This window comes from Crocodylus siamensis, chromosome 3, assembly GCF_052110815.1.
Source record: "Crocodylus siamensis isolate JL-2025a chromosome 3, ASM5211081v1, whole genome shotgun sequence".
Taxonomy (NCBI): domain Eukaryota; kingdom Metazoa; phylum Chordata; order Crocodylia; family Crocodylidae; genus Crocodylus; species Crocodylus siamensis.
Window position 1 is genome coordinate 76,292,410 of NC_143397.1, and position 12,809 is coordinate 76,305,218.

The 12,809-nt window shown below is 45.8% G+C and overlaps 1 protein-coding gene across 1 annotated transcript; it reads right to left on the reverse strand.

Annotated features, from left to right (window-relative positions):
- Window positions 1-9,643: 9,643 nt before the first annotated feature.
- Window positions 9,644-11,445, reverse strand: GADD45G (growth arrest and DNA damage inducible gamma). Its single transcript, XM_090037220.1, has 4 exons — window positions 11,262-11,445; window positions 11,048-11,149; window positions 10,717-10,930; window positions 9,644-10,365 (listed from the first exon to the last, which is right to left on the reverse strand). Exons 1-4 carry the CDS (start codon window positions 11,312-11,314, stop codon window positions 10,255-10,257), a joined length of 480 nt encoding a protein of 159 aa, XP_089893346.1. The 5' UTR covers window positions 11,315-11,445; the 3' UTR covers window positions 9,644-10,254.
- Between the last annotated feature and the right edge of the window lie 1,364 nt (window positions 11,446-12,809).

The window sequence follows — 12,809 nt, forward strand, 5'->3', positions numbered from 1 at the left end:
TGTGAACCAGTGTAAGAAAGGGGTTGGGTGCCTGGGACAACTGCCTCACACAGAGGCAGCAGTGACTTCTGGTTGCTGCTGCCACCAGGATTGCAATCATGCAGGTACAGTGAAAACTTACTTTTTTTTCCTCCCTCTTCCCCACACTCCACCCCAGTTATTCCTGTCACCACACCCTAACTATGCTGCTGCTGAATTCACCAGTTCTGCAACATTCAAAAGGAGACATTGGCATGGAAAGGGTGCATGAGATATAAACATTAAATAAGTAGTACCTACCATTTCAATTAAGTATATGCAAGTAAAAACACATGGAAATCTCATACTTGGAAACCTTTTTTTTGAAATTCCAAAAGCAAGCAGGCAGCAGAAGCAATATGCTGAAATTGTTTTAGTTAAAGAAACCAGATTCCAGTTTAAAAGATGATGCCTTCCAGAGAGCTTGGTTACAATCATGTAGGCTATCCCAGCTCTCAGCTACATTCATTAAGTCAGGTAGGCACAAGTCCTAGCATAATTTTTGTAATAATCAGTCCACGTGCTCCTGTTAAATGTGTGCCTTAAGCACAATCAAGTGCCTGTTAAAAACCTGTAAGATTCAGTTTCTTAGCCAGTAACCTATGTAAGGATAAGCCCAGGAATCAATGGAGGTTACTAATTCTTAGAACAGAACAGACTGTACACAGTCCGTCTATCATTTCTCTTCAGCATTCCAGAAAGTCTAATGTTCCAATAATCTAATAATTTAGAACAAACCGTGCACTCTAGTTATTACTTTTTTCTTCAGGAGTTTATTTTGAAGTACTTTGTAACACTGCAAAAATGAAGCAGTGAGGAAGACAGAGAACATTTGTATCAATGACTGCTTCTGTAGGAAAAAAGTGAAGTATTCCAATATCCTCCTCTTCAAGATGTATCCAACCTTTGCAGATTTTACTGCTAACTTTCAATAGATATTAGACCTTCAGAGGCCATAAACCATTCACAATGATGGTTTGTTTTTGATTTTTTTTTTTAAATACAATCATTCACAAAGGGGAAAAATGAAAAGAGCATCGATATGCTTGCTTTGAATAAGGGACCACGCTTTTATTTATTTAGTGTATGCCACAGAGGGAAGCACCAGGTGCCCATGCAGCTCAGGCAGGCAGGCTCCAGGGAGGGGAAAAAAAGAAAGAAAAAAAGAAGATCAGGGTTTTGGGGGGTAAAGCCTGGTTTCCTGGGCTGCCTGCAGGGCTTCCTGCAGAGTTGTGGAACCGCACAGAGCCGGATGCTTCACTCCACGGCTCAAAGAAGTTTTAGTTTGCTGTGCCCCAAGTCATTTAAGGCACATTATGCCGCCAAATTTCCCACAGCAGCTGGGATTAATGCACAATATGCCGCTGGGGTGTGCAAACACCAACACCATTACAGTGGTGCAAAACCATTTAGCCTGCTTTAAAGCATTGTGCACACATGGCTAAAGGCATTTGTTGTCACTGGGTGTGTGTAGACAACACAGGGGCCCTAAATTGAAGCGGTGGGTTTTTAAAAGCACACCAAATTTAAACCCGCATGTCATGCACGCACCCAAACTTATCTGCCTCTCCGGCAGCAGGAGGGAAGGGGGAGCTGCCAGCAGGTGGAGTGGCCCCTGGGCTGCAGTGGGGACGGTGCTTCCCTCTGCAGCAGCAGTGCCCCCCACACAGCACCCACCCACAGGCACTCAGATCCGGCAGTCCTGAGGGGCACTGCAGCAGTGGAGGGAAGCACCAGGCTACCACGCAGCTCAGGCAGGCAGGCTCCAGGGGAAAATAAATACAAGAACTTGGGCGGAGCCTCCCTGCCTGGGCTGCTGCCAGGCTACCTGCACCGGCTTCCTACAGAGCCGTGGAGCTGCATGAAGGCCGGTGCTTCACTCTGTCGCTGTAGGGCAGCAACTAAAACTCCTCAGAGTCGTCTGTTTGCTGTACACCAAGTCGTTTAAGGCTCATTACGCCACCAAATTTGCCACAGCAGCTAGAATTACTGCACAATACGCTGCCAACGCGTGCAAACACCAACACCACTGAAGAGGTGCAAAAGCATTTAACCCACTTTAAACTGTTGTGCATATATGCCCTTCATTTCATCTACACGTGACTATTAGTATGGGTTTGAGGCACAGTGACTCTGACCACTTAAAACACAGATATAAGCAACTGGTGCCTCCTGATACTGGGGGTCATTGACGACCAGGGGGGTGCCCCCAGTGACCGATTGCTGACCAGGGGAGGGGTCTCCCAGTGGGAAGTGCCAGCAGCAAACGCGGAAGTGTCACTGGTGCTTCTCTTAGCACCCCCACAATCTTGGGGGGGGGGGCACCAGCCATTGCCCTCCACTCCCTGGCTGCTGGGGGCCAGTCTGGGGGGGGCACATGCCCCCCCCTCCACGCACGCCCTCCCCTACACATCACCTATGACTTCAGAAATGGCATGGGAATGGTAGAGAATACAGATTTGCAATATATCCCACACAATTTCATAATTTCCAAGAAAGGATCATTAGGTTATCAGCCTTGACCTTCCAACTTTCATAAGCCATTTAACTTCACCCAGATATTTCAATATTGAGCCCAATAACTTTTCACTTAAACTGCAACATTTAGGGCCTCCCAAAACATGCTGCATGCAAGTGGCAGAAAACAGAAGAGACCAAAGGATTACCGGTACCTCTGACATGAGGAAAGGATGTTTCCTAACCACAAATCTGATGATCAGTTTGATCCCCCAAGCCTGTGAGCATGACATAGCCAAGTCATTTTCATAGCTGTCCCCAGTTTCCAGTTTTTCACATCCTTCTTGAAGGATGAATATCAGAACTGAACACTATATTCTTGCTGTGTTCTTACTGAACCTGTGAATAGAGGCAAAATTACTTTGCTACATCTACTTGACGTTCTCCCTTTGTACACCCAAGGATTGCCTTAGCCATTTTAGCCACTGCGCTACACAGAGAGCACAAGTTAAGGCAATTACCTACAATGACCCCCTAAGCCCTTCTCTGAGTCACCACTTTCCAAGTCTTCAGCCCTGCAAGTGTAACCTACATTCATTATTCCCAGACGGGTCTACTTTGCATTTAGCTGTTGGATTGTGATCACATAATCAGATGATTCAGCTAATAATCCTCTTCAGAGTTTACAATCCATTATTTATAATGTTTGTGTCATTTGCAAACTTGATACCATCATCTGGATTTAAATAAATATTACTGGAACAAGAACCAATCCTTGGGTGACTAATTCTAGACCCAACCCTTTAAAAAAAAAAAAAACAAACCTCAAATGTGTTGTCCTAAATAATCTTTAATTGTCAGTGTAAGGAAAAGAATAGCTTTAAAATGATGTCTGGTAATGAGTGCTGTCCTGGGTATCCGGTAGAGTTTTTTGGTTGGTTGTTTCTTTTCTTTTTTTTTTTTTTAGGAGGGGTGAAATTCTTTAGGGCTCCCCTCCATCTGATAACCTGAAAGTTGATCATGAGTCAGCTCTACAGAGTTTATCAGACTGGTAAGTATTTGACTCCTTTGTTCTATCAAGGAAAAACAAACAAACCAACTAAAAAAAATCCACTTGCAGAGAAGCGTGGGTGGGGGAAAACAGTCCTTTGCCAGAGTAGTCAGAGGGTTGGGGATTTCTCAGCACAACATAACCTTGACATCTAGGAGTTTCTCAGCATGCAAACCATGTTAATACAGATAAGGATATCAACATGCCCATATTAAATACCTCATATACACTCTTACCTGGGGGTTCTCAACCTTTTTTTAACTCAAGGCACTCCTTATTAGGCTCAAATCCCCCACCTGCCACCCCAATCCAAAAATGTTAGATCTTAACTTTCATTTGTTTTGACTACAGAAGAATTAATAAAGCAATTTTTCTGTTGCAAAGACCACAGCAGGTCAGAATTGTTTTTTACGGATTCCTACTTGAAATCTCTGGGTCTGTCTCATGAAAAATGCCATCTAACAGTGTTAACATTGCGGGACACCCCACAGCACCCTTTGAAAGGCTCTCAAAAAACCCTAGGGAATCACTGATCTAATGCTTCTAACAGGATACCAGGCTGCAGAAGATTGATGAAACAGTAATAATATTTGCTCATTTACTGCAAAATACTCACTTAGCTTCTTCAATAAACTCTGACTCAATGATACTGCAATGTTTAGCAAGCAAGAAAACCATTTCTGTAATGACTGTATACCCTCATGTCATGAATACATCTCTTCTCTCAGATCTGCCAGCATCTGGAGAGATGCAGCAATCTATTCTTTATATATTTCCTTTTGGACCCTCCATCCTTTCCAGTCAACTGCAGAATTTGTAGGATTTCAACAGCTTAGTACTCCATTATTTACACACACACACACACACACACACACACACACACTTGGATAAGAGTACCAAGGTACTTAAGAAATAATTACAGTATTATGACTGACACAGCTGGAGAACTCAGCGACAGGGTCACTAGCTACATTTAAATAAAAAATGTGAACACCAAACAATTATTTAGAGTGATGCATAGACAAATGTTAGGAGCAAGTGAACAAAAGTAAGGAAAATAGACTGGATATCACACGAAATTCCCTGAGAGCAAGCTCTATTCAAGAACTGAATAGATACTCAAGGGAAGTAATGGAAACCCACCAGTTGAGAACTTTTAAAACGGCACAGGGGACACAACGGTGGGAGTCTACTACAGACCTCCCACTCAAAGTCCTGAGCTTGACCAGGAGTTCGCCCGGGAACTGACTGAGGCCGCTTGCTCCAGGACCTTGGTTGTCATGGGTGACTTTAATTACCCGGACATCTCATGGGAAGATCACTCAGCAAAATCCGAGCGGTCGCAGATGAGCAACTGACAACTGATGCCCAGGAAAAAGCCAGCCTATTAAATAGGTACTTTGCGTCAGTCTTTCATCAGTCCCATGGGACGCCCATGCCTGCTAAGGGACAGGGAGATCCGGGTGATGGGGATCCCCTACCCTCCATAAATGCTGACCTCGTGAAGGAACATCTTGAGAAGCTGGATACCTTCAAGTCAGCCGGCTCTGACAATCTGCACCCCAGGGTACTCAAGGAGCTGGTGAGCATCATAGCTCAGCCCCTGGCACGGATCTTTGAAAACTCCTGGCGCTCTGGTGTAGTGCCGGAAGACTGGAAGAAGGCCAATGTGGTGCCGATCTTCAAGAAAGGGAGGAGAGTGGATCTGGCTAACTACAGGCCCATTAGCCTGACTTCTATCCTGGGGAAGATCTTAGAAAAGTTTATTAAGGAGGCCATCCTTGATGGACTGGCCCAGGCTAACATTCTAAGGGATATCCAGCACGGGTTTGTTGCGGGTAGGTCTTGTTTGACCAATCTCATTTCCTTCTGCGACAAGGTGACCTATCACCTGGACAAGGGAGAAGAGCTTGATGTCATATATCTTGACTTCAAAAAAGCCTTTGATCTGGTATCCCACGATCACCTCTTGGCCAAACTGGCCAGTTGTGGCCTTGGCTCCACCACGATCTGCTGGCTGGGAAACTGGCTCCGTGGTCGGACCCAGAGGGTTGTAATCGATGGCAGTCACTCATCGTGGTGCCCTGTGACCAGTGGGGTCCCTCAAGGCTCTGTCCTGGGACCCATACTGTTCAACATCTTCATTAATGATGTGGACATTGGAGTCAGGAGTGGACTGGCCAAGTTCGCCGATGACACCATACTTTGGGGCAAAGCATCCACGCCAGAAGGTAGGTGGGTGATCCAGGCTGACCTGGACAAGCTCAGCAAATGGGCGGACGAGAACCTGATGGTGTTTAACACCGAAAAATGCAAGGTTCTCCACCTTGGGAGGAAAAACCTGCAGCATCCTTATAGACTCAGCAGTGCTACATTGGATAGCACTACAGAAGAAAGAGACTTGGGGGTCATCACTGATCACAAGATGAACATGAGCCTGCAATGCCATGCTGAGGCTAGTAAAGCGACCAAAATGCTGGCTTGCATCCATAGATGCTTCTCGAGCAAATCCCGGGACGTCATTCTCCCCTTGTACTCGGCCTTGGTGAGGCCGCAGCTGGAGTACTGCGTCCAGTTTTGGGCTCCACAATTCAAAAAGGATGTGGAGAAGCTTGAGAGAGTCCAGAGGAGAGCCACGCGCATGATCAGAGGTCAGGAAAGCAGACCTTACGATGACAGGCTGAGAGCCATGGGGCTCTTTAGCTTGGAAAAGCGCAGGCTCAGGGGTGATCTGATGGCCACCTATAAGTTTATCAGGGGTGACCACCAGGATCTGGGGGAACGTCTGTTCACCAGAGCGCCCCAAGGGATGACGAGGTCGAACGGTCACAAACTCCTGCAAGACCGTTTCAGGCTGGACATAAGGAAGAATTTCTTTACTGTCCGAGCCCCCAAGGTCTGGAACAGTCTGCCAGCGGAGGTGGTTCAAGCACCTACATTGAACACCTTCAAGAGTAAATTGGATGCTTATCTTGCTGGGATCCTATGACCCCAGCTGACTTCCTGCCCTTTGGGCAGGGGGCTAGACTCGATGATCTCCCGAGGTCCCTTCCAGCCCTAATGTCTATGAAATCTATGAAATCTATGAGACTTTAAAAATCATTTAAGTATCAAACAGCACTAGCAGAAACTTGGATTAGACAACCTAATCATACCTTTTGATCTTTAATATCCGTGTCAAAAAGATAATACTGAAAATACTGGGGTTTGATCATCTTGCAATACCCAGGTGAGAAGTATTGTAGAGATGTGCAAGCAGAGGGTTTCCCCCTCCCCCAGAACTTTTTGGCTCAAAACTTTTCCCAAGCCAAGAGCCCATCACCTCACTATAAACCATGCCATAATTCCAAGTTTAGCAAATGCCTCCCAAGTGCCTTATCCTCAGTAACCTTACCCAATCCCCAACTCTTCAACCATACATATATGTACTACTAGCGCTGCAGAAACAGTGGCAAAAGCAAAAAAGGAACTTTTTTGTGGCTCCAAGGAGTAGGTGCAAATGACCCCAAATGTTGCTACAGTGGAGCTAATCTGGAGGTCAGTCAACTGGAAGTCATTCAAAGTATCCAGATGTACTAGAGCTTCCAAAGACTGAAGTAGCCTCAGATCTACCTGGAATTTCCCAGCAGTCAAAAATGCTGCAGTAGAGCAAGACAGCCAATCGGTGTTACAGCATGACTGATATATGAGGCATTAGAGATGCTAGCCCTACAACTCTGTAAGAATCAATGACCTGATGCACCTGGACAATGAAGATGTACAAGTGTGATGCATGTTTGCAACAGCTGGACAGTTGTTTCTTGCAAAGTACATGTGAGAGAATATATTTGAGCATATAAAGATGCCTACTCACTCCAGTCAACATCAGCTGATTAATTTTTGTTCCATTAAATAATGCCCATCATTAGAAATACTTGCATCAGCGCCTAACTTGCAAGCTATAAATGTCTTTGACTGCTTTGCAGTAAATATCAATCATTACAGTACATTTTAATAACTAACCCAAGAAAAACTGGGCTTAATGTTATTTGCCCTGCATCTAAATGTATCAGTGCTCATCAACAGCAAGATAACGCTCACAAAAGATTGAAACTGCACTGCTTCATGAGGCACAACTACAGTTTATGGGAAAGGCTAAGGGCACTCTCTCGCTTTTACTGGACTCTAATGCAAAAGTCTTCTCATGATTCTCCAGTGTGTTCTTTAAATGTTAAAGTCCAGGCTTTGTCTTGCTTTGTTAGTTTTATTATTATTTGGAACCCCATACCTCTTTCTCCATAGGTGCTGAGGTAGAGCGCCTAGTCACAAAATTAAAGTTTCTGTTACTTACCATGCCATCTATCAAACCAGCCAAGGTATGCATTGCATTAGAATTGAAAAAAATACACCAGTTTAATAATTTACTTCTGTTTTATCTGATGTACAGTTTAAATCATTCAAGGCCTTAATTTACTGCTCATGGTTCATTCGAAGACAGTTCATTTTAAGCTGCTCTAAGCCATATACTGATTAGGTAAAGAACAAAGCTTGCCAAGTTCTGTTTCTTCAAAGCTCTAAAATTCTTGAATGTGATGGTGCATGTATTTATCCGGGTAGAAACACTACTGAGATAAGACATTCTGTACCTGCCAGAATGGTTGCAGTGGAAGCAGTCTTTTTATGTGCAGGGTTTCTCTCATGAAATCAAGTTCCTAGAACCTTAGGAATAAGTTAACAAGTAACTTTTTTTAAAGAGTTCATAAATCTCCCTCTACAAAACTATTTGTAATCTATTTTGAATGTAGTGAAGGAGTTGAAACTAATTATTTGGAACTCCCATCCAAGGGTGAACTGCTGGGAGTTCTATCCTGTGTGCATTGTCATGCTGCTCTGTCATACTACATACAGACAGAGACTGAGCACCACTTCTCATCCCATCAGATGAGTGCTGTAAAACTGGGCGAATCCAGATTGCTATTATTCAGAACAATAAAATTGTAGTGCTTGCTCCTAATGAAGTCATCAACTCTGAACTGATGAGCTGTTCCATCTCAGAAATACCACATCTATAAGCAAAATGCTAAGATGTCAATCATTCACTTGGAGTGGGGGCAGGGGGAATGTATTCTAATATTGCTTTAGCTGCTACTGTATTAGTGTTTTCTTTTAAAAGGACACACAATTCATATCCATTTTAAGCCGCTTTTTCTATACCCTTTCATTGTGCAAAGCATACACAGACTCAGTTGCATGCTTTGGGCATGGAGATAGTAGGTACAGCCTCCTAGACAATCACAGATTGTAATAATCTTCCTACTAAGACATTATAAATAAATTGTGCACTAGTAGCCCTATTAGGAGAAAGCTGTTTTCACTTCAGTCATGTTAGCCAAGCTTATTTAAAAATTGTGCAGTCCCTAGACTTCTCTCTGCACTTGATTTGGTTTTAGCCAGGCAATTAAAGTTCCAGACAATTGGGTTGAGGAATGACAGCTTCTATTGTTCCAGCATATGGCAGACAGACAAGACAAACAACAGACTTGAAGCAGATGCAAGCTATTATATCTATCTGAAACCTGTACTCAGACACTAATTGTAATGTTTCAGAACACTGACTTCTAGTCACAAAAATGTTAAAAGAGGACACGTATACTCTTATCAATAATATTTCTGTAAGTGCAAAGACATGGCTACTATAAAAAGATTCTAGTAAGGTGGTTAAATACATATAGGATATGCAAAGCTTTTTGTTCAGAGAGCAAGCTGCATGCAACACCAGGAAGTTTGAAACCAAGTCTTCTTGGACTACAGACTGTTTTTTTAGTGAAGTAGAGGCCACCTATGACAAACAAGGTCATTAAGCATGCAGCCCTTCAGTCTTGCAAGCTGTTGCAGTAAGCAGCTGTTGCAAAGGGGTGAAAGGTCAAATTATCAGTTTTGAAGAGCTATGCTTTGAATTAAAATCAGCTAATCTCTCAGAGTTAAAGAGAGAGAGTCTTTCCCAGTAAAGACCCATTTCCACGCATTAGCTGCCAGAGAAGAGTGCAGTTCACATCTGCTAAATATACATTATATTATTATGGATGTGTGCTAATCTCCAAAAGCTTCTCCCTACCCAGGTAAGCAAGACACCAGAAGTTATTTGTCAAAAACAGTTTATTATAAAACAAGTGCTTCAATAGCAGCATAAGTAGTAATAAAAATGATTATTGCATTAAAATCAAACCACTTTTGCAAAGCGGCCCAAAGGCCTGACAAGTCAGTCCGTACAAAAGACAGTCTGCATAAGTCTGTATTGTCACAGTAAGTCTCTAACTAGGCCAAAAAGTTTTCCTCCTAATATTTCATAGATATTGCCAACAATTCCTAGTTACAATGTTGTTTTGTCCAGTCCTTCCATATGATTTTTGTCCAATTCCCAACCTTCTGTCCTGCCTTCTGGAACAGTTCCACTCGACCCTGAAACTTGCATTTTTTTCAGCTCCTGGAAACTTGCAGTACTTCCTTCAGCTCCACGGTATGCCAGCCCCTCCACTAGCCCCACTGCACAGTGGGGCCAACCTGCTGGCACGAGCCATCCTCCTTCTCTTCTCTCCACAAGAGCCCGCTTGGTGCCAGTTTGAGACTCAATCCGATCTCTTGACCAGGCTAATCCACAGAATCAGCAAACTTGTTGCACACTGGGTGAGCCAACACCATGAGAAGAATGCAACAAAAGGTTTCAGCCTTCCTAGTGCACTGGATATTCATCACTCTGGGAGGGTGATTGTGGGCACCCAGTCATTGACCTTCCGGCTTTCCTCACAAAACAAGTTCAGCTTTTCAAGGGCTGGATCCTTCCACGTATCCTCATTGGGGTTCTGCAATAAAAAGGAACAGAGCTTCCATGAGTACACACATTCCTGGTCCTCAGAGCTGGGAGAGCATGCTGGCACAAAAGGAATGGCTTTAGCCCTTTAAGCTGGCACCTCCCCCCCAAGGGGAACAAGCAGGATCTTGCTTCTTGTGGGGCAAGTTGCATGGAGGTGGGGAAATCCATGCTAGAGTAGTGTCAGATAAGTAACCAACACACACCCTGAGACTGTCTGGGGAAGGGGTCTCCAGCAGAGGCACCTGCTAGTGTCACCCCAAAGGCACCCGTGGAAGATGCCAAGCTGCTTGCAGGGGGCAGCCACACCCACAGCATCCCCCAACCCAGCCCAGCCACTCACCATGATGAGGATGCAGTGGAGGTCTCTGGGCTCGCTCGCCTCCTCGCCAGGCCCCAGGATCTTGGCCAGCTTGGGGGTGTCATTAAGGCGCACAATGTCAATGTCATTCTCGCAGCAGAAGGCTTGGATGAGAGTGAAGTGGATCTGCAGGGCGATGTCCCCCTCATCCTCCTCATCCATGGCCAGCACGCAGAACGCCACGTTATCTGGATCCCTGCAGGGGGAGGGAGAGGCAGACATCCGTTAAGCCCAGGCTCCACGCACCAGGCAGGGAGGGAGGTGGCTGGACGGACAGAGGCAGCCTGGGGAGTGGGACACCGGCTGTACTTACACATTCATCAGCTTAGCAGACTCGTAGACACCGGCCGTGAGGCAGCTGCGCCGCTGCGCCGATACCAGGAGCTCGTGGAGGGCTTTGCCAGCACCCTGCATCCTGCAAGAGGGGCACAGGCAGGGGGGTCAGCGCCCAGTTGAGCAGCACGTTAGCCCCAGCAACTCAAGTGCACCCCAACCCGCGGCTCCGCAGTCCCAGCCCCAGCGCTCACCTGTCACCCGTCTCCGGCACTGGCTCCTGCCCGTGAACTTCCTCCAGAGTCATGATGCTGCTGCCGGCAAAGGCACAGACCGCGGGACTGTAGTATCCACACGCGCCGCTCGCAGACTGCTCCGGCCAGCCCCGGCCCGCCCTACCCGCGCTCAGCTCCCCAAGCACACTGATGCTGCCGCAGCGCCGCCGCCGCCTTTTATAAGCCGTCCGGCAGCTGGCGGCGCCTCCGCGGCGCTGATTGGCCCGCAGGCCCGAGCATTCTGATGCAAATCGGGGGGGGCGGGGCTGACTCGTGCCGCGGGGCCACGTGGGGGGCGCTGACACGGCGGCGGGCCGGCTGCGGTGCGGGTGTTGCCGGGCAGACTGCGGGGCCGCGCGGGGGGCGCCGCATCTGCACCCGCCCGGGCAGCTGCACCCTGCACGCGCGCGGCCGGGGAGAGGGGCCTGCGCATCAACGCACACATGAATCGCTGCTCCGGGGGGGCGGGGGGAGAGGGGTGTTGCCCCTTTCCTCTGCACGCTGCTTATTTGATTTGTAGTTATTGACTTTTTAAAAAAAAAAATCCTTTGTTTTTTATTTTCTTGTCTTGACCTTTTGATTATTTCATTCTTACTTTTTCTTTCTTATTTCATGTTGATTATTGAATGGTTTTATTTTGTTACTTTTATTTTGATTGTTTCATTTTATTGCATGGTTTCATTTTGATGATTTCATTTTGATTACTTCATTGTTTGCTTTATGACTTTTTGGTAGCGCTTATTTATTTTTAGTACCATTTATTTTATTTCTGCATCTTGGTTTTTTATCTTATTTATAATATTTGATTTTATGTATGGTGTTTGACTTCTTTTGCTTTTGTGTCATTGCATTTTATTTTATTAACATGGACTTTATTTTATTTTGCACAGTTTTTCCTTTTTTTTTCCCTTCAGTTTTCTTCTTTTCTTTTTTAATGACTTTTTTTCCCCTTTTCTTCGTTGCCCCTGTGCCCCACTGCTGAGATGCTCCCCGCAGCCTGGAGCAAGGAGGGCACCAGGCCTGCATGAGTAATGAGCCGCTGCACAGAGCAGATTGTGGATGGCACACGCTGCTGCTTTGCATCTCTATAGCGGGCGCACAATGGCGGAGGTCTGGCGTGTGGCAGTTTGGAGTTCAGACAATGGATTCTTTTTTTTTTTTTTCCCCCTTCATAGCAACACTGTCCACCTGCCTCAGGGGTGGGGATTTGCTGCTGGGCTGCAGGGGGGGAGCAAGGGGGAAACAATCGCTTTACTCTCTGGTGCTGTCCAAGCTGTTGGTGCAGATGAATGTCTCCACTTGCCCACACTTCCATGGGGCAATTGAAATTGAATGTTGAGACCTGGGGAACATACGATCGTCTCCAACTTAAAGACTTGACCATTTACCCCTTTGTTTTAACCCTTATCTTTTAGGAAACTGCAGGGAAACCAGCAAGATGAGTCTGAGAGAGATAGGGGAAGAAGGGACCTACAAAGGTCACCTGGTCCAACCTCCTGCCTGACGCAGGATCATCCCTATCCAAAC